The 23214-nt window shown below is 37.8% G+C and overlaps 1 protein-coding gene and 1 long non-coding RNA gene across 3 annotated transcripts in view; both read right to left on the reverse strand.

Annotated features, from left to right (window-relative positions):
* Positions 1 to 23214, reverse strand: part of PIK3C3 (phosphatidylinositol 3-kinase catalytic subunit type 3) — an 81127-nt gene that overhangs the window by 6436 nt on the left and 51477 nt on the right. For both annotated transcript variants that reach the window (XM_069775371.1, XM_069775372.1), the window contains 2 exons: positions 17544 to 17634; positions 770 to 895 (listed from right to left, as the gene is read on the reverse strand). In XM_069775371.1, the coding sequence (XP_069631472.1) occupies positions 770 to 895; positions 17544 to 17634 (217 nt within the window). The remainder of the gene's footprint in view (positions 1 to 769; positions 896 to 17543; positions 17635 to 23214) is intronic.
* Positions 18005 to 23200, reverse strand: LOC138683488 (uncharacterized). Its single transcript, XR_011323003.1, has 2 exons — positions 19676 to 23200; positions 18005 to 19644 (listed from the first exon to the last, which is right to left on the reverse strand). It is a non-coding gene; the product is annotated as an uncharacterized lncRNA (long non-coding RNA).

A 23214-nucleotide genomic window follows, 5' to 3' on the forward strand; every position in this document is an offset into this window, starting at 1 on the left:
CTCAAGGCCTCTATGAAGTTCTGGTCAATCTCTTTCTTGTCAGCCCTGATACTGTGCAGTTCGCTGACCTCCTCCCACAGCTCCTTTACTTGGTGATGTAGACATTCCACCACCGCACACCTCCTGCAAGCAAGGAGCCCAATTCCCACTGCCCCAGCAAGAGGTCTCAGCCACCCCCTACAGCCCCAAATCTGAAAAACTGCAGTATCCCTCAGGACCTCCCTTCTGTGCCGACGCCTCTGACATAGGGGATAGCTGTCCACGTAGCTGCTAGGGACCACGTTCTAAGGTACAGTATCAACATTGCAGAAGATGTGGATGCTGTTACAAGCAGAGTTCCTGGCCCCTTCTGCACAAGCTGCTATGTCTGTCAATGATCAAAATGACTAGCTGGAATGCACAGTTAAGGAAGTCTAGCAAAGGTATGAAAGAAAGGAAGTTATTGTCACTCATTTACTTTGGGAATGAAAGCTAAGGAAGTTCTGGATCCTTCCCTCAGAACTCCAGCTTTCCAATTTGCAGTTCTTACCCTTAGTAATACAACCAGTTACATCCCACTTAGCATGTCTGCTAAGGTGCTTCAAAAAATTTTCTAGAACTACCAACGGCTTGCTCTCCAGTCCTGGCAGCAAGAACACACTTTTTACTTGTTGGAAAATGAACTAAAAAGATCATAAACAATGAAGTTAAGTCTTGAACTTACCACTCGCAACCTCTCACCTTACTGAGCGAGCTTTCACAGAGACCACCAACTGAGAAGATATCTCACCTGTGCAAACTTGTGTATCTGCTCCACCACAGCTGCAAAGAGGGCATGGACACTTTCATCAATTAGACTCTGCATATAATGGACAGCTTCTTCATCAGACAGGTCCAAACGAAATTTGTCCTGCACCTGGAATGGAGGCGGAGATGACAAAAATTAATTCAGTAGTTAACACATGCACTATTCTATCTGAAGTATACAGTAGCAGACAATGATTTCAGTTATGAAAGTTTAGTAAAGAATCTCTCTTTCACTTCTAAATTACAGCAGATTATTGGAAATTTACAACGTTACGTAAAATGCCCATTTTTCACTGCTTCATAAAAACAGGTATTTAAATAAGCTAGAAACATCCACCTACACCTTATCCCTCCAACTAGTAATTTCAAAGCTTGAGGCCAGAGAGTCAAGAGAAGTACCTGGACATAAGAGTTTAAACAGAACTAAAATGCTCTGAGAAAAAGAGAAAACACTCTAAGTTCACTAAAAAAGAATTAAATGTCACTTGAGAAAAAAACCCACACAACTTTGCATATTAAATACAAAGTTGGAAAAGTCTGGACGATCCTAAACGTTCTTGAAAGTATGTAACAATTCCTTATTCTAAATTTATTTTCAGGTAACATTGGCTTTCAGAAACTGTAAGACTATTAAGTAAAGAATACATAATTAGAGGAAGGGGTGGGCAAATCAACCACGTTAAAACTGACCTTTATATGGCAGGTGAGAATTTCATTAGCTTTTATTATATACACCATCCATAAACAGTTAGCTGGCGACACTGCTACCCCTTACATTGTTTTTCCCTTTTGACGACAACATATTTTTATTATTGTACCAATAACACATTTTGCAATTTATACATGAATTAAAAGGGGAATGCACTATTAATTAAGAATACAGCAACATCTATACTTTTCTATTTCAGCCTTGGCAAAGCCTTGACCCATGAATATTTACAAAGGTGCAGTGGATGCCTTTCTGTGAATTCCAACTAATTCCATGGCAATTGTTCAGGACTGCTCCAGATGGCAACATCTTACAAGCACCGTCACGACAGACATTCCTTTGGTAATACTCAAAAAACTTCTGTGCATAGAACTGGCAAGAGCTTAAACAGATCTTTCCGGAATAAAAAAAAATAGAAAAAGATTTTGCTTTAGAGGAGCCAAGTAAGTTTTGCAGACGTGCCTTATCCCTCAAAACATTTATGAGAGGCAGATGCATGAACAAGCATTTTGGATGAGTTCAAATATTCTGATGCGTGGACCTGAGGAAGTGCTACAGATGCCAAAACATCACTTTGAGTTTTCTGAAGTGCTGGCTGTGCAGCAAAGTCTGCATATAGGAATGGCAAGTGTTCAGATTCTTTTGGGGGCGGGGGAGGAAATCATCACACTGGTCCAAAGGTGCACCAGGGGAGGTTCAGACTGCATATTAGGAAGCATTTCTTTACCGAGAGGGTGGTCAAGACTGGAACAGGGTTCTTAGAGAGGTTGTCAGTGCCCCAAGCCTGTCAATGTTTAAGAGGCATTTGGACAATGCCCTTAACAATATGCTTTAACTTGGTTAGCCCTGAATTAGTCAGGCAGTTGACTAGATGTTCATTGCAGGTACCCTCCAACTGAAACAGTCTATTCTACTTTTTGCATTAAAAAGCCCTTGAGGTGTTGAATTTGGAAAACCATTTGTGCTGTTGAATACCTCCTAGCAAGTCCATGATCTCTCAGAATTAAGAGTCTAAGACAGAATCATAGAATCATTTAGGCTGGAAAAGACTTTTAAGATCAAGTCCAACCGTTAACGTAACACTGGCAAGTCCACCATTAAACCATGCCCTAAGTGCCACATCTACACATCTTTTAAATACCTCCAGGGATGGTGACTCAACCACTTCCCTGGGCAGCCTGCTCCAGTGCTTGACAACTCTCCTGGTGAAGAAATTTTTCCTAATATCGAATCTAAACCTCCCCTGGCACAACCTGAGGCCATTTCCTCTTGTCCTATCACTTCTTACTTGGGAGAAGAGACCAAGGCCCAAAACCTCCTTTCAGGTAGCTGTAGAGAGCGATAAGGTCTCCCCTCAGCCTCCTGTGCTCCAGCCACAAAGTTTGCTTTGTGTCCAAGCCACAAGTAGCCAGTTTCTCCAGGAGAATGCTGGAAACAGTGTCAAAGGCTTTACTAAAGTCTAGGCAGACAACATCCACGGCCTTTCCCTCATCCACTAAGCGGTTCACCTTGTCATAGAAAGATACCAGGTTATTCAAGCAGGACCCGCCTTTCATAAACCCATGCTGACTGGCCCTGATAGCCTGGTCATCCTGCATGTTTCGTGTGGTGGCACTCAAGATGATCTGCTCCATAACCTTCCCTGTCACTGAGGTCAGACTGACAGGCCTGTAGTTCCCTGGATCCTCCTTCCAGCTGTTCTTGTAGATTGGTGTCACACTTGCTAATCTCCAGTCAACTGGGACCTCCCCAGTTAGCCAGGACTGCTGACAAATGATTGAAAGCAGCTTGGTGAGCACTTTTGCCAGCTCCCTCAGTACCCTTGGGTGGATCCCACCTGGCCCCATAGACTTGTGTGTGTCTAAGTGGTGTAGCAGGTTGCTAACCATTTCCCCTTGGATTACAGGGGTTCATTCTGCTCCCCGTCCCTGTCTTCCAGCTCAGGGGGTTGGGTACCCAGAGAACAACTGGTCTTACCACTAAAGATTCAGGAAAAGGTAGCGTTAAGTACCTCAGCTTTTTCCTCATCCTTTGTCACTATGCTTCCCTCCACATCCAATAAAGGATGGAGATTCTCCTTAGCCCTCCTTCTGTTGCTAATGTATTTATAGAAACATTTTTTACTCTCTTTTACAGCAGTAGCCAGATTAAGTTCTAGTTGGACTTTGGTCTTTCTAATTTTCTCCCTGCATAACCTCATGATGTCCTTGTAATTGTCCTGAGTTGCCTGTCTCTTCTTCCAAAGGTCTCCAAACTTTTTTTTTTTTCCTCCCTAAGTTCCAGCCAAAGGTCTCTGGGCAGCCAGGCTGGTCTTCTTCCCTGCCAGCTTGTCTTTTGGCAGATGGGGATGGCCTGCTCCTGCACCTTTAAGATTTCCTTCTTGAGGAATGTCCAGCCTTCCTGGACTCCTTTGCCCTTCAGGACTGCCTCCCAAGGGACTCTGTCAACCAGGCTCCTAAACGGGCCAAACTCTGCCCTCTGGAAGCCCCAGGGAGCAGTTCTGCTGACCCCTCTCCTTACTTCTCCAAGAAGCGAAAACTCTATTATTTCATGATCGCTATGCCCAAGATGGCCTCCAGCCATCCCATCACCCACAATTCCTTCTCTGTTCTCAAGCAACAGGTCCAGTGGGGTGCCTTCCCTAGTTAGCTCACTCACCGGCTGTGTCAGGAAGTTTTTCCACATGTTCCAGGAACCTCCTGGACTGTTTCCTCTCTGCTGTGTTGTATTTCCAGCAGATATCTGGTATGTTGAAGTCCCCCATGACAACAAGGTCTAGTGATTGTGAGACTTCTCCCAGCTGCTTGTAGAACATTTTTTCTCCCTCTTCATCCTGGTTGGGTGGTCTATAACAGAGTCCCACCATTGTATCTACCTTGTTGGCCTTCCCCCTGATTCTTACCCATAAACACTCAACTCTATCATCACCATCATTAAGCTCTAGATAATCAAAATACTCCCTAACGTACAGGGCTACCCCACTGCCTCTCCTTCCTTGCCTGTCCCTTCTGAAGAGTTTATAGCCATCCATTGCGGCACTCCAGTTGTGCAGGTCATCCCACCATGTTTCCATGACGGCAACTGTATCATAGTTTTCCTGCTGCACAATGGCTTCCACCTCCTCCTGTTTGTGGCCCATGCTGTGTGCATTGGTGTAGATGCACTTCAGTTGTGCTGTTGATCCTGCCACCTTTTTGGGAGGAGAAGCCTTAATTCCTACGTGACCATTCTCAGGTTCTTCTGTGGTTTCTAACACATTAATAACCCTTGTGGCTTTGCTGCCGCATGGATCTCCATCCCCTACCTCCACTGAGATGGTAGACTGAATGGCCTTGTAAGCACGCCATCCCTCAAACATTGGCATGCTGTCCCAGGCTTACCTCTAGGGAGCCTGGTTTTATCCCTTTCTCCCTTCAAATCTAGTTTAAAGCTCTTTCAATAAGCCTAGATCCTCATGTTCTCTAATCAACCCTATCCCCAAAGTTTAAAAGTACTAATCACCTCGCAAAGTAGTGCTGATAACAATATGAAAATTGCCCAACAAATTCACATCACTTGCAGAAAATTAATTGCTGCCATCTAATCACGTGCTTTATTCTCATAAATTTCAAATGATGCGAGCTCTCGTGGAGACCATCATGTTCCTCTAACTTCAGTCTCCTGCATAATGAGCTAGGTAAAAAGGTATCAAACAATTTTTGCATCAAGTATGTAACTTCTAGTTTATCTCTAAGATTGAGAGAGAAGAATCTCTTTTACAGAGTCTTTATACTGAGACAGAATGCTTCACATCCTAGGTAAATTGTTTCAAAGATTAATTGCCCCATTTAACAATTGTAACTTATTTCCTATCTGAATTTGTCCAATTTCCATCTCAAACAGTTGAGCTCATTAAAACTTTTTACATTAAAGAACTGTCCATCAGAAATCTATCTCATGTAGGAAAATATCAAAGTATTTAAGTTGCTTCTTAACCTTCTCCTGGATATGACTAAGGAGACTGACTGTAAGACAGAATCAAGTCTTTCCTGAACATTTTCCATACATTCACTTTTTTTTAAGCACTGACAAAAATGCGAGCCAAATTATTTCAACAACGTTCTTAATAAGGTCACATTTGTAAGATGACACTACCTTCTCTTCCCACTCTGTATTCTTTCTATGCACCAAGGATACTGCATATACAACCACCCTCTTTATGATAGCAAAATACTCTGAGATTTCCGTTTAGTATTACTCTGCATTCTTTTCAAAGGCAACATGTTCCAGAACAGCACCCTTCCAGCGCTACAATAAAAAGCATGTTAGCCTGCCAAGTATGGAAAGATAATGCTGCTTTACTCAAAATACTGTTATAACTCTGTTGCTCATATGTTTGAAGTAATCATAAATAGACTTTTTCCTCAACTTCCCCTCAAACAGAAGATTGATCAATATGAAAGAATACATTAAGCCAAAAAAGTTCAAACTCTCAAGGAAGCAAGTACCAAGGAGAGATTTAGAAGATATTTCAGGCTAGTATTTTATAACTTTTATCTTCATAACAAACATGATGAGAAGGAAGTTTATTATCTCCTGCAGACATATTAGAAGTTTGACAGCCAATGAAGCACACAGTAGAATCCAACTGAATTTAATGGACTATTCACATGCTTGCAATTACACACAAGCTTAAATACTTGCCCAAATTAGAGCACAGACTTCTATCAGATCTATTTTCACGCTCACAGAAAAGGCGATGTAATGAGAATTCAGCAAAATTGCTAACTGCAGTTTCCAAAAAAAAAAAAATTATCTGTAACATGCTTTTACACAACTCTAGTAACCAAGCACTTCAGTGATCTTCTGCTTTGTTCATAGAAGTACTTCTCAGAAAGTCTTGCAGTTAGCAATATTAAGATGCAGCCTCATTCTATGAATTAATGACTATTTAAACCCGCTTCCCACCTTCCCCAGGAACAGACTGGCACACTGATACATGTGGCTTTCCACGGTTTACCCACAGCTAGATCTTAAAAGCAGTTTGCAGTTAACAGCAGGATCAAATGCTGCCGAGTACTAGATCTTTGCATGAAAGTTTTTCAGTACTGCAATTAAAACTGACTGCAGCCTGAGAAGAAACACAGCAAGATGACAAATTACCTCTTGAGCTCCAACAGCAGCAACAAGATTAATATACATTGACTTATAGTTCTTACAACAAAAGCAGTAGTAATTCTTATTTGAAACCTGTGAGTTCCAAAGTAAACCATGTACTCTAAAAGCCAACAATTTCTCACAGAGGAGGTGCAACTAGGCAGAGATTTTTGCATGGTATAAAAAAAAAAAAGTAAAAGTGAATTGGCAGGTCAAATTCTGATGAGTTATACCATTGTCCCATTCTACACAATTAAGAATGGCCACCGTGAAGGCATCAAAAACATCTCACCTGAATTATTCAGAGTTCTGACTTTGGCATTTAAATCAAGTGAATTGTTTTAGTTAGTCATTAGTATTTGTCAAAGAGAAAACAAACATACTTGCTGAATCTGGTTAAACTTTTGCTTTGTTTCCAGAGAGGAAAGTTTTAAGCCCCACACTGTATACACATATTGATTTTAAACATCAGATCTCAACAGCAGGATTTCAGTGTTTAAGGATAAAATGGCTGGATAAAGAACTAGAGAGTCCATGAATATACTGACATCAACTTGAAGGTTTCACGTTGTCCATTTCCTATCCCCCTGCACAGTGGATGGTTTAGTGTTAACACGTAAAAGAACAGGATTGCACAGTTGTATAAATCTGTCTGACTAGAAATTTTATTATATTTCAGTTAAAACTGAAGCATCCTGTAAGAAAGCTACTGTTAGTTATTGTGATACAGCTTTTCTTTTTCAAAAGACAAAGAAAATAAAAATTAAAAGCGGAACAGGCCATAAATCATGAGGGACAGTTCAGAAGAAAATATGGGGAGGTGGGGGTGAGGGGAGAAGCATTTAAGTATAAATTACTTGGAACTGAACTGATGATGAGAACGGAAAAAAAGCTGATCATTGCTTGCTGCGGAATCACACGGAGAATGGAATCTTAGCAAGGTAAGAAGGCAAAAAAGTAAAAGAATATATTTTACAGTAAAACCACCAAGAAATACTACTTTGCACTGTGCTTATTCCATCCAAAATTACAGGTTTATCAACCACAGTTGAAACAAACCCAAGAAAAAAGCACAAGAGGAGGAACTGGATAGTTAGTAGCTTCCCTCACCTTCCAGCACAGTGTGCAAAACCAACAGAATAAGATGTAGTGTTTTGTTTGTGGAGTTTTTTTGTTTTGTTTTCTGTAACTGATAGGTATCAAAGGTCTTCACACATTCCATTACTGCTGCCCCACGCAATGAACTTCTCAGTATCTGGAGAGGTTTCAGATTAAACTGTTAAATAAAAAGATCCTCCTTTTTTAATGCAAAGATGAACTTATACAGCACTTATTTTTAATATGGTCTAAAGTTGCATTTACATATCTTATTTATAACCAGATCACAGTTTGCAGATACATTATTATGCTTTCTAGAATAGTTTAAACATAAGGATTAAGGTACTAAGATATGGGAGGGAGGGTGTGAAATAACAAAAACGGACATCAGTTTTGACTATACTTTTGCTAAAACAAACAAAATCACCAAAACCCCAAAACACAATCACCCTGTGAGATCCCAGTCAAAATTAGAATTAACTTCTTCTTTTCCTCTACCTGCCAAAACCAAACAAAACACCTCAACCCAAAATCAAGTGGTCACTTCATCCATCTACTGCAAAAAAAACCCCAAACCCAGGATCCTATGATGACACAGCCTGATCAGAGCAAATACTAACTAGAATTCCACATCTTAAATTCTGGGGTAAGAAAAGTAACTCCTATACCGCAAGTGTTAATATGGGGAAGTAGAACATCATGACAGATAAGACTGAAGTAGAAATTAAACTATTTCATGGTAAACACTGCTATTTCACACACTCACAAAAAAAAAACAAAACAAAAAACCCCAAACAAAAACCAAACCACCCCCCTCCAAAAACCCCCAACCCCCAAAAACCTGTCTTAAAGACACGAAATTTCAAAACATGTAAACCTTATGTATTGTTATATTTGATATGACATTTCACTAGAAAAAGGAAAGTTGTAAAGTTAACTGAGAGGGAAAGAGCATAACATCTACCAGAATAACGGGCAGTGTTAACTGCTGGTAAATTTGCACTTTATTTTTGCTTGAAGTGTCTTCAAGGAGAACTAAAAAGACTATCATTTTGAAAATGATATCAAACATGCTGTATGAATCTGATTTCACAGAAAACTCCCAGTCAGGCTCACAGAGCTGTGTACTGTATAAAATCAGGATGGCAATAAAGAGGAAATACTCAAGCCAGCCCTAATTATCATATTAAAAATCGCAGTTAAAGGTCTGAGATAATAGCAGGCCTATGTCTTCATTCACTTGAATGAATCTCCAAATTTACCCTTCTCTCTTTTGGTATTTTGTATTGTCAGCCTTAGGTTTGAGAGATCGTACACAAACCCAGCTGGGAATAGGGCTAGTGCAGGTAAGCGCACTTCATTGCAAAGTTCCAAGATCTTCACTTACAGTTTTTGCTCCTTAACCACATTGTATTAAAGTCAGGAATTTTTCTTTTTTACTAAAAAACATCTCACTGCTAAAACATTACCTGAAATGGATTAGGTACTTAAGGCTCAAGGGTAAGACAAGCTTTTTAGAAATTGTTAGGAAGTTTTATAAACTTCAGGGCAGTATCCAAATCCATGCTTCACGAACATTTGTAGCTATGGTTTTTGTAATTACTGAAGAAGGGAGTAATACATTTTGAGGTAACATATCACAAGTACATATTGAGAACCCTTTCTCAATGCTGTTCAGTTTTCAGATAAATTGTAAGTCAGCCATTCTGAAGACTGGTGGCTGCTCTACTATTTATTTTTCCAGCAACATTAAGCAGCACTGCTTGTGTTTTCTGTCACTACTAGGTACATAATTTTATCACTCCAATATGGTATTGCTCATTGCAAAGTCAGCTGCTTAAATTTAAGAGAAACTTCAGTGTCCTTTTTTGTTGGGTCACGATATGCAATGGATCTAAGCACCCTGACTACTACCAAAACGTCAGATAAAAATCAACTGATAACCAAAAAAGAAAAAAACCCAAAATTTAGTGGGGTTTTCCATGATCATTTTTACTGTTTTGCCTTATAATTGTCACCAACAGTCAGCATCCAACATTCATGTAGCAGAACTTGGCTGCAAAATGGTTGGCTTAACCCTTACTATGTTTCATCTTTTTCAGCAAAAGACTTTCTTGCTTTCCCTATTGCTTGCAGTCCAAACAACTCACAGTACAAACTCCTAAGGTGCTCTATTTGCATGAGCAATTTCATTTGAAAGACTATCCCGACAAAAGCTTTTGTTTTCAAGGCTTTGATTTGAACAAACTGCAGTTTCTAAACAAGCCTGGGTAGGTTTCTCTATTTTTTTAATTTATTTCTTTTTAAATATAAGCAGTAAAGATGTTAGTGAACATCTCTAAATTGAACTTCCATGAAAATCAGGGTTTTAGGTGCTGCAAAATGCAAAGATGATACTGTTCCAGCTCAGATTTTCAACATATTGGTCAAAAACTTATAATCAAATAGACAGTGTGATATAAAGCAACAGGAGTGTTCTCACACTTGGTTCATGTTGTGATGTTTATTCCATTTTTTTTTAATTTTGAAATGAATTAATATACATGCAAAATTAACAGCTTCGAAACAGAAAAGCTGGGTGTGCAGCTGCAGCATCATTACCCAAATGGACAGAAAGATGAACGTCTGCCTAGGCAAAATAAGCACCATGTCAATGTGGCACTTTTACAAATAAAAAACGTCCCCAGAGCAGCAAGCAAATATAAATACTGAAACAAACAGACTGTAACTAGCAAAACTGAGCTTAATTCTCCAGTAAAAGTAAACTTCCTCTTGACATTAATAAATCTCAGAAATCTTTCCTAGCTCCACCTTTTAACAAATACTTGTATTTTCAGTCAGGTGAAAAGACACAGATATCCACTGCCTAAAAAGGCATGTCAAGCACCAAATTAGAAGTCCTTTCCATTTCACTAATTTGTAAGCTCAACCCTCAATTATCCATTGAGTGACTCCTGGGGAGGACAGAAGAGAAGAGCACAGGGAGTTTTACTACAACCCAGCTGAAGAAACTGGCAACATTAGCTCAGGTTTACAAACAAGCTAGCTCTGAAATTCTTTTTATCTCAAGTCACATCATATCTCTGCTTCAGCTTTTATGGCTGTAGAACAAAAATCATTTTACCTTGGTATGTTTAATGTAAAAGGAACAAAACATGCCTGCTCTCTCCTCTTGCTAGTTCCAAACAATTACAGTACTCATATTCTTATTAAGGAGGATGAGACCTAGTCAATGCTTGCATATATTTGGGAGACACAGAGGATGTCTCAGTGTTACAACCTGTAGAAAGAAAATTCTCCAGTCTCCTGAATGGTTTGATTTTAGCCTTTTCTGTGTATACCCAAAGGTGCTATCAAAACTGAATGGGGCTCCTTTCACCAACATCAGTTACCTACTGCTTGCTGGACGCCAGGTATTTGCTGGTTTGCTATGTTCACAATAACCTCGCCTGTAAATAAAACAGTTGCAGCATCTTTGCAGCACCTTCTTTAATCAATGGGCATCTGAAACACAGCTCAGTCAATTAGGACACTGTCCTTTAATGCCTGCTGGGTTCTTTGTGAGCCAATGAATCACTGGTCCCTGATGTTTTCTAATTTAAAGGTCAAATTTGCTATGAAGGACAGATAGAAACCATCTGGCTTTCCTGTAGAAAAATCAAAAGCTTTTTTTGTTAGGAGGTGACAATGCTGAATACATTAGCTATATCTGAAGAGTGATGGTCTACCTCTTCCTTATGCAAAACTGGTTATATAATTGGCTCCAGATTTTAGTCATTACTACTTAAATTTATAGCACTGGCTAATTTAAAAAAGCCCAACAGTTAGCAATTAGTGTTGCAGCTGTACTGGAAATGAAAAAGCAAGTAGCACTGGCAGAAAAAAGGTGTGCGTAGGGAAATCTTCATTGTATCATCAGTTATGCACTGACAAGTCAACATTAAGAAGTTTCAGCCCAGCCTTTTTCCTGAAAACTGAGAAGTGGAAAAGCATAAGCAAAGAGTAGAAAATTTAAAGGCAATTACCTCAGAGGCCACAGAAAGGGAGAGGCAAACTGGGGAGACTCTTCCCCTACTTTTCAATTTAATTTCATTTTGTGACATTTTTGAGCCAAAGCGGGTTTTCAGAGCAGCCTAAATCAGAGGGTGGCAGTAAGACATAGTGTCATGAACCATGAAGTGAAGCACCCTAGACTGACAGTTTTCTTTATAAATAGTATGGAGAGGAAAAAAGGAGATGAAAGGATCAAAAAAACCAAATAATTTTAACTCTGCAGCTATTTTTTCTTGGTCAAAAATTGACAAATGTTTTACTATTAAACAAAACACCAAGAATGTGAACAGGGTTCCTATGGTTTTGAGGATGGGGACAATTTTGCATAGCTGGTAATCGCTGTCTTCTGGGTTTTTCTATGAGGAAAAGTAGTGATCAAAACTGGAGTGAGGGAAGTAAGTCACTAAAAGAAGCTTTTCTTACAATTGAAAGGTACTAGCCAATTTATCCAGTGATATTGGGTATACGCACTGAAAGTAGATAGTTGGTTAAAAAAACATTTTTCCATACACTCTTAAAGAATAGTTGTGAAACTTCAAAAACAGAGCTTTTTTTTGTTTTCAGGCCAATGCTGACTTACTCATTTTCAGTCCAATTTTAGGTGTAAGAATGCATCATTAAGGTCAGCACTGATTTAATTTCTGAAAACAAATGTTATGAAAAGCAAGTAAGAAGTTATTGTCAAATTTTGGTATGCTCTAAATCCACATCTCTAGTTGAAGTCAATGGGAGCTTCTGGTTCTTTTCAAAGTAACAGGGAGAAAATATCCAAAATTGTAGTCATTCTCGGTAAGAAAAATCAGTTTGTGTAGAGCTTACTTTCTTTTGAACAAGAAGAATGTGAAAGTACCTTTACAGATGACAGGAACAGAGCACCCAGGTCTACTTACACCATCGTGTGCCATAAACCACGTAAAACAGGTTTAATCTGTACTTATTTTACAGTTGTACATGACAAGCTGCTGTTCCAATTTTGCCTTCACTTGATACATATTTCTCCCAAGACTTTTCACAACTATTGGACAGAAATGACACCTGGACAATATGCATTCAGTCAGATTTTAAGCTTGATTATACAATTACATTCTGCCAGTTAGCTCCTTGGGATGCCAGGTTGTTACTGGAAGGTAGATGGTATTTTGGCAAAAACAGTCGCCAACTACAAAGATCCTGCCTTCTCTTTCGTTCTTCAAGTTAGTAATAATATTCCTTAAGAGTGCCTTCTACACTCAGATTTTTCTAAAAAGTGTCATTTAGCATACCAGTCTGAAATTCTTAAAAAAAAAAAAAAAAAAATCACAATTCAAATCATACAGTGCCTCACTGAAGACAACGCCCCACATTATAGTTTCTTTCATGATCTTACTTTGTTTCCTTATTTGTCTGAACATAAAGTCCAAAGATTGCTGACTTCCAACCATCTTTCCTAACTAGTGAGCATCCTGTTACGATACACATATGTGTCACAGGAAGTGACAAAAGACAGACAAGAAATCAAGCCATACAAAATGACAGTAGTATTCTTCACTCTATTTTATTCTAGCTGTCATTATCATATGGTATATGGAAATTTTATTTTTATATAGAATATGTATATGATTACAAAAATTAAACCTTCATTCTGGCTGTAAAAACTCAGTAGATTACTTTCTCTTAAAGTTTAGAAAAGGGGAACACCAAAAATATTTCCAAAGGCAGCTTTACTCACAAGCATGTCTTCACATCTTACTGTGTTTTTCACCAGTGGGCAGGTATGTTCTGCAACATAAATCACCTCCCTGCCTATCAGAAGCGAGGATGACGCATTATTTCACTTTGTGAAGCTAAAGGTTAGACTGGAACTTAGGCTACCATCTAACATCACAATGCTTTCACTTTGAGGAATCAAAACTGTGACCATTACAGAAAAATTTTCCTTTAGAAATAATCTTTAGAGTAATTCATGCCTACTTGGTAACAGCAGTATAGCTGCACCTACTGAAAAATTCCAATATCAAAGATCTCTATACCAAACAAATTGTTCTCTAAACTAATTGAAGTATAATACTCCCTTCAGTAAACGTTCCTTTGTTTAAAAACAAGAACTCCTTTTTTCCATACTATATAATTTTCCATGTAGTTTATTCATAAACTAGTTTTCTGATTTATCACCGAATTTAGAAAAAGGTAACCTATCTAGTTACCTCAGTGACTTGACTCCAGCTGCCTGTGAGACCAGAGCCTCACCAGCTCACCAGCTCCCTAAAGCAAAACTGCAGGCTCTACAAAACAGAGAATGAGTATTACTACAGCACCAATAACGAAAATGCTGGCTATGAACTTCCAGCTACGCTGTTAAGCAGGATACCTTCTTAGATACGGAAACATTTGTAAATCTCCACCTTCATCTTCCATGAAAGTGGTATCATGGTTGAAATGGCTATTGACTTGATTCACACAAAGGTAATTTAATTTTGCAGTTCAGTCCAAAATGGATCTTTAGCTAATTTGAATCTGTTGAAATATATATGGATTTTTTGTTTAAAGCTTTAAGAAAAAAAATAAAAATCAATTGAGATGCTGAAAGCATTTATTCAATTTTCCTACAACAAGGTACAGTATTATCTTGTTAAATGACTGCACAGACTTGCCACTCAGCCCAAGAGATGCAAGACACCTTGTTGTTTTTTTTTTATTAGTACTAACAAAGCTCATAACTGATTTGAGACAGGCTAATGGGTATTTAATATCCAAAACAAGTTTTCTAACACATTATTTAAAAAAAACAAACAATGACCTATTCACCATTCTATAACGGGTTAAGATGATTCTGATACTAGCCCTTTTACAGCTGATTTGCTAACTGTTTTTTTTAAAGCAAAAAGTAAAACCAAAATTGAGAACTAGAGAAAACTACTGTCATAGGAGCTTTGAACATAGTTGTATGCATTCAGTAGATCATAACATCAACAGCAGCTTTATGGAAGGGTCCTCTGTTCACCTACTCTTTAGGGAGCCCATTATGATGTATTATTTTTGCACAAATTCCAGGAGTATATTCAAAGGATAATTTTTGAACTATGAGGACCAAACCTGAACAGTTAATAGCAGTTAAAAACAGCTGAGCTATCAGAAAAAAAATGAGAGTTTATATAAAATAATAATACTTGTGGGAGGGCTGAAAAGTCTATGAATTACAAATAAAACATTTATGAACAAGCTAAACAATCTGGTTATCTTTCTGATAATATCTTACTGTGTGGGTTTTGTTTTGTTTTTTAAAGGAACAAGCACACTGTAAATGAACTTAAAGAACTTGGGAAAGTGAAACCTTTTCCTCTCAAAACATTTGAAAATGTGAAAGTGATTTGCTTTCCTTATCAGTAATACTTGTCTTACTGGTTCAGTTCTAGCTCTTTTCACATTTTAAAGCCTCTGTGAATAGACAGACTTGAACCTACCATGAGGGTAAAAGTCACAGTTCACCAAGCTGCAGCATTGTCAGAGTCAGTATCCCAATAACTAATTGCGGCTTTTGACCTAATAGTGGTCTGTCATATAACAACTAAGCTTATGTTCTTTTCATGCAAAGAATGCGCTATTATTTATACTTTGTAAGGGAATTTAGAAGTAACCACATTGATCTAATTCATAGCTATTAGAACATCATTTTAGATTTTGCTTCCTTCATGATCTCCAATCAGATACAATACAATCATACTTTACATAATCTTGATTTTTAACTACTGTACATCAGTTAACTGTAACATACTTAGCAGCTGTAGAAAAGACTTGTTGGCTTTCAATTCTGTATCTCAATTTGTTACTTAAAGAAAATTATATAGAAAGAAAATTTATATAGACTAAGAGTTTTAGAAGTGTCTGAAATACTCAAATGTTGCTACATTAAAACAATCCTTTACAAATATTTTACAGAATCTGACATCCTATTATCATTAACTACAGAAAGCAATATACCCTTGGACAGCACTTCTACAGGGTTTACCAACATAAAATACAATGCCAAGATACTAATAAGAAACAAGGATCTTGCACATTAATTGGCAGTGAACACTAGGAGACTCTGATTAATAAATGTCAGAGCTCACGAAAGAGCATCCAAGGCAAGAACGAACATAATTACGTCAAGTAACAGTGAACTCTGGACAGAGGTGAGTAAGATTAAAATACGCAGCAAGTCTCAAACTTACTGCTGCAAACATGAAAGAACCAGCACTTCTGGAATTCAATGAAACCACCAGTTTGACCTTTTGATGACTGTTGCAGTCAATGACAAACTTTCCAAAATTAGCCCCTGCACTACCTGTAGATGCATACTTTAACTTCTCCCAGGATTTATTGTGCATCTATTCATAGACTTTGCAATCTAGAAGGGTTTCCCTTCCTTACTGTATCATGGAAATTAAAAAAAAAAATTATTTCTCCCCATTTTTCCAATAGGTAGCCTGAAACAAACATGTTGTCTTTATAAAGATGAAATTCATAGGCATGCGTTGCAAGTACACTGTTAGGAAGGTCTCTTCTTTCAAAAGAAGGTCTCTCCAGGAAAATGTAGTTACTCCCAGAAATTGGTAGGTATTGAACCATTTCGGTTTTCTACTTGAAGCCTCTCTCTCCCATGTTCCATGTGAGTAACTTACTCAATCTTTGCAGGGCGTTTATGGACAGAGGTAACGTTCAAATATTGATATGGAAAAAGAATTAGCTGTGAGTTTCTCAGGAAAAGTATCAAGTGGAGGGAGGGCTGTCATCTTTACCACAAAGTACAGCACTTCTGGCTAGCTCAGTCTTCCTGGAAATGAAACTGAATAGCTACATGAACTTTTTGTATTAATTTGAAACCAAGAAACTCTGAACAGAAATGCTCAAATTCTTGCAGGCAAAAGGAAAAATTTGGTTGGAATAAGAATTTAGTTTCCTTTAAGGGAACTGTATTAGAACATGAAATATTAAAGATTCTGAATCTTTGCTTTCATAGCTTATTGAAAACACTGAAGAACAGCCTATTTTAGAGAAAATCCACTGCTTGAATAAAAATTACACTGAACTGATTTCCATTGGATACACAGGCTCCACAAAGTCTTTCGTGGAATTAAAACACATAGCCTTTCACTATAAATCAGGTTATAAAAAAACCAACATTTGCCTAAAATATAAGTGTAATGAAATCAAGATGAACATTTATCCAGTATTTTTTAATCTCAACTGTTGTTGAAACATCAAATGGAGAAGAATGATTCAGGTTGGTGCAAAGTGACAGAATTAGAATTATGAGACACGAGTTTGTTTTCACAACAAACAAAATTCTTGGTGATGAAGACATACTAGTCTACTGGTTTTAAATCTTCAGCAGACTGGTTTTATAAAACCATCTATGACTTACAGGATTCTAGACTAGATGGAACAATCTTTCGTGATATAGTCAGTGTTGATTGCTTCACTTATCAAAAGTTTCATAAGGTAGGATCACTGTTCTTAGCAGAATGCTAAAATACCACTTGGAACAGAGCGCTAAAGCAGACTCTGCACTACCGCATGGATGATAAAGAGCAATTCTGTATTTATGGGCACATGTGCTAAGTGATCTCAAAAGTATATTCTCCTATCTTTAACTTCAATTATTCTAGAAATTGCTCAAAACTTATAAAACAGGATCAAGTATTTTCAGGTCAGTTACAAATAAGTCACCACAAGTGACTGAAAATTTCATGACATGATCATGACTTGGGTCACTGCAAGACAAGGAAAGCTTTCCGGTTACCTTTTTTACAGTCTTATCAGGTTCGAGAGCAATATCTGGAATGTTGGCATCCACCATGAGGGAAAATAAGTTCAAGATCAAGTTGGAATACCTAAGCAGAAGAGCAAATTAGGTAAAACACTTTGTAAACTGTACAAAAGACATTTTGCAAACAACTTCATTTAAGAACACATCATCATCTTAATGTGAATTGGTAATGCTTCAGAGGAGGTGCATCCATAACACTTTAGTTGAACATATTTATGTTAAAAACATAAGGTACCTGATATTAGCAGTGAAAGTTTAACCCTCAAACCATCTCAAACTGCCAAAACTGAACAGACTGCTCTGGTTTTATTATAATTTTCTAAAAAATGTCAGAACATTTATTCAGAAACACATCAAATATAAACTGTGAATTCATATATTGAAAGATTTAATGCCATTTTCTACCTCTAGTAGGACAAACATATGCTCGTATATTGATTCAAAGGTTATTTTTTATTAAAAAGGATATCAGTGATACAGCAGTATTATATAAATTAGCATTCAAACAGCTGAAGTCTTCACAATTACAAGAAATGATTTTTCAAGTTGCTTCAAGGGCTTTTGCCATAACAAGTTGAATATAAGTGATTTTACCAGATCCAAGTCTGCAGTTGCTCAGTTAAGCTGCAATAACATTGGTAGGCATGCCACACTTACGAAGTAAAATGTAATTTATAACCATTAAAAAAGACAAGACAGAGTATAGTTTTCAGTCTTAACGTGATATCGGAAGTACTCGCGAATCTTTGAGAGAACATCATTTTGCCCTTGCAGGAAATTAGCTGTAAGTTGCTTTTTGAAAGGATAATTTTCAAGCTGTTCAACATAAACTGAAACTTCCCTTCCTCTGTAAAGAGATCTAATCCCCTTTCAGAGACAAAGTAGGTAACTGACTTCAAAATCTGAAATATTGCTAGAACGCTAGGAGCTTCACAGACAATAGAAAATGAATTCTTAGCAGCAAAACTTGTTTATTAGCAAGCTGCTGAATAAGCTGACAATTGCAAGGAGTACAAAGTATTTTAACTACACAAAAGGACTGCTTCATAGCTGTATTTTACAAAGTAAATACTGCTCAACACCAACAACAAAATCTCTCTAGAAAGCATAATTCCATCAAAAACTCTTGACACTTCATTACTATCTGGGACTAGCACTACCTAACACACTCCAATATAAGTTTTAACTCTTTATAAACACAAACATTTAATATAAACTGTTTGGGCAGAAATCTTCAGTGTCTTGTTTCAGCTGTTCTGCTTCACTTTCCCAGGGGCAAGGGACTGGAATCAGGAAAATTACTTTTATCACAGATTAAAAGAAAGGTTAGACTACCATTTTTTTTCAGATCTGGTTAAGAAATCTGGCAGTCAAGTTGCTTCGGTGCCAGGAACAGACACCATAGGTTGTAATGAAAATTTTTTCTACTTGCCTGAAACAAGCAAATCTCACTTTGAACATGCATAAATCTTACAGCTATGTTCTCTCAAGTCTCTTCCTAGGTCATTGGTAGTTCTCCCTTTGAACTGACCCAGGAGTCCAGAGTCTGAGTCCCTTTTGCTCTTGAACCATGCAGAGAATAAGAGCTTATGAGCAGCACAGGTCACTGGGGTTATTTAAGAGATAGATGTTTGTAAAAGAGATTTCAAAGGTCTAGGCTTCATTGCTAGAGGCCAGTTAAAAGCTGGTTCTGTTCCACACAATGAAGTCTTTTGGTTCTTGGTGCTTAGAGTAAAAGCACTGGAAGCATAAGATTAACTGAAGAACCTCATTAAAAAAAAAAATTCAAGAGAAGGTAAGTTTGGGGGTAGTATGGAGTGGGAAGAGACAAAAATTAGGAAAACAGCTGCTCACTATGCTATCTGCAGGTCTCTCCTCTGACCCTCACCCCAACATTTCTTTAACTCGGTAATCAACTAGATGGTGGTCTAAGGGTGAAAAAGATCTTAAGTGAATTTGTTAGTTGCCTCTAGGATCCCTGTCATGTTTCACAGATTTTTAGAAAATTTATTAAAAAAGTGGGACTTGACAAGAGAGTTAAGAGCTTCCTACTTTAGACAGCTGGCTGTCATCCCTCCCATAGGCAACATCCTTGGCAAATATACTAAGATGATCACAACTGGTCAACTGACAGCCCAAATTTATCCTAAGACTAGACATTTTGCTGGAACACCCAAGTTAAGAATCTGACCTGTAAAAACCAAACACCTTTGTCAGGCAAGTCATATCACTCGTCTTTGACATCTACATTAAAGGCCTCTGGAACAGCTGACCTCCATCCACAGTCAGAATGAACTAGCAGCTCAGCTTCAATTAAGTACCTAAACCTGACCTTAAATCCCTCTCATGTAAACGCATTCTTTGTTTTCCTCAAAGCTCAGTACAAATTAATTTACGAAAGAAATGAGCACTTAGCTACACTGGAGGTTGATTAAGCTTACAGTCTGAACATAAAGTGCTAAAAGAAGAAGGTTCTGTAAAAATTTAAGAAATCAAACAAAATAACTCTACTCCTACATAGGAGAGGCCTCATATATACCAAAAAAGCCACATCACAAAAGTTAAAATTTTCACAGCCATCTTTTCTGAGAACAGCAGCTTTTGGTTTTAAGTGCTTAATATCTCATCAAATACATGCTTGATCCTAAGCACTCCTTTATGCATTTTTTCAACATTTAAGGGAACCTTTGCATATAGATGTCTTCAACCAACCAAATACTTAGGCTGTTGACATTGCAGTAGTCTATCAAATTCGAAGCCACGAACTTCTACTACAAAGACAGGATGGGAAAGTATACAGTTATCTGCAGTCCCAAACTAAAGCCCTGTTTACCTGGTCTAACTCAAAAATTCCAAAGTTTAAAATGCAGTCGCCTTTTCTGCAGTGTAATTTGGGACCCCCCAGGACTCATTTTTTCCTCTTCACAAGGCTATGTGTCCTCCCCAACCACTATCATGTCCCAGTCAGCTATAATAAACTATGGCCTTTATTCTTCCAAAAGTATTTCCTCACGGTCCAGACTCAAACAAAACTGACCTGATCCCATCCAGTTTCACCTTTGCTCCTCCCTCTTCACCATCTACCCCCAGCTTTTAGAAAAATATCTAGACCCTGCACTGCCTAGCTACAACCTTTCCAAAGCATCAGCACTTCCCAAGGGCCATCACAGCTATCCATTTGTTGCCTATAGTGTTTTCATTGAGATCTATACAGCCTCCTCTGTCCCTTATACCATTGAGACCAGACTGGGGAAAACACTCTGGTCCACCCAGCTGGATTCCCCATCCATACAGAGCAAATCTCAGCCCAAACTACAGCTTCTATCCCTAGTTACCTACTAATCCTTTGTCCTTACCTATGCCCAAGCACTTAAACTGAGCATCAAACTTCTCACATGACTAACACAGGGGGGAAACCCTTATTTGGGAAGAAACAACACAATCTAGAACGTCCCCCTGGAAAAAGCTCTCAAACGCTGCAGATGGATTCTTCTCTGCTGGATCCTGCTGAGGATGCGTAAACTGGGAATTCTCAGAGGAAGGAAATGCTGACACATAACAGGACTTGAACATCTTAAATAGGCTCAACGTGTATAATGAAAAAGGCTGCTACAGCCCAAGTGAGGATGCAAGTTCTGCTGCCAGCCGCAATCTGCCCTGCAACACATTCAGAACACAGAGGCTGCTCTTTCATTACAGCACTGCTGACAAACACACACGACTGATTACTGTTGTTCAAAAATGGAAACATCTCCCTCACCCCCTGAAAAAAACCCACACAAAACCAACAAAAAAAATGCACACTACTGATCATATGCCAAACTACTCCCAACCTAAAACAATGAACAACACTATCTTTCCCACTTATAAGTTTTAAATTGTTTTTATTTGTTTTCACTCTGCAACACCAACAGAACCAGGAATCCTGAAACACTGAGATATAGCACTTTAAAGATGTAGAGAACTGTCTATACCCCAGGGAAATAAAGAAGAAAGAATAAAACACAAATTGACAGAGATGACAAGCAGAGTTTGAATTTTGTCTTAGCAATCAGAGGTTATGATTTCCCGCTACTTAGCCAGAAGTATCTGAGAACGGGTTTGTGTCAACATGCAGAACTGTTAGAATGAAGCCATTCCACCTCTAATTATTCTTTTTTCAATAAGCAAGTAATCTTAATCGTTTTTAGTTCTAGCTGCTTAAAGTAATAGTTATAGTAATACTAATATTATCCTACGCTATCTATCTTTGTTGAAAGCCTTAAAGATATTTATCCAGAACAATTTAAAAATACTTTCCAATTAAACTGAACAAATATTGGAGAGGCTATAATTACTACAATCCCAGACATTAAAAATGAAACCATCTTGATTTACAGTTTAGTTTTATACCCAAATTACTGCTATACACCACTTAATGATGATCTTTGTAGCAAATCATTACATAAATTAATGCAATGGATAATCCTTCACTGACACAACAAACCTTTCCATTGAAACAGCTAGGTTTAAACAATAAAAACAACTCAAGTATTTCACAAATAAGAAATACAGTATTATGAAACAGTTTTAAACAAAATTTAGAACATGGAATATACATTAGCCTTTCAGATTGTTCTCTGAAGTCAGAATATTGTTTGCTAATAACATGCCACTCTTTTTTCATGCAGCTGAATTGCTTGTAACCTATTAATAATGTCAGTTCATAAACCAACTCCTTACTCTTTCTCCTTTTAAGAAGTGGAAAACTACATGCTGCATTTTTGTTTCGTATCACTGACTGCCTACTCGTCATACTATATGTACTTTTCACATAGGCTTTTCATATTACTAATTTTTTTCCACATATTTGGAGGTTTGCATTACGTGATCTTGATATTAAAGTGAAATAATTTCATCTCCACTGAAGATGTACTAAATGAAATCACTGGACAGACCAAGAGTGCTTACCTGTGTTCTGTTCAAACAGAACAAAGCTGAGCTACCTGGCTCAGAAAGTTGATGGTAAGTAATACAGTTGCTGCAAAAGAATGAAGCTGATTCCAAGTTTAAAGGAGAGATCTGTTGGTCCATAAATAAATACAGTCTAAAGAGGTTTTAGCTGTCACAGTTCTGGGTATCTACAGAAACTGCTAACATACTCAACTGTCACTACAGGTAGATAATTTTTGTCCTGCAGGACCCAAACCCAACTAAAGTTATTTATGTGCCATCTTGAAGCCAAAGAATTTGATCACCACTAATCTAAACCAGAGGAGGAGAACAGCAAATGAGTAATGACTCAGAGTTAAAAGGACAGTTACTTGATCATCAATAATCAGAGAGAAAGTTGCTTAAGGACAAAAACATATCCAAAAAGCAAGATATAATTTAATAACTCACAGGAGTTATGGAAAAAAGCTATTAGGTTATTAAACAAGCAAAATTGGAGGTCTTAACTTGAAGGACAATTACATTCAAGCTCCACATTACACCAATGCTGTGATGTTTTCATTCCTTTGTTTTGTAAAAATTCTTGTGTCTGCGTTCAGACTTCAAAGTTTTGAATTTTCAACGTAAATACTTTCTCTGATTCGTTTACTCCTCTTGTCTCCCACTTTACAGTGGCTCTAATAAATTTTTAGCATTAAAATAGTATTGTTAC

The sequence above is a fragment of the Haliaeetus albicilla genome, chromosome W (genome assembly GCF_947461875.1).
Source record: "Haliaeetus albicilla chromosome W, bHalAlb1.1, whole genome shotgun sequence".
NCBI lineage: Eukaryota > Metazoa > Chordata > Aves > Accipitriformes > Accipitridae > Haliaeetus > Haliaeetus albicilla.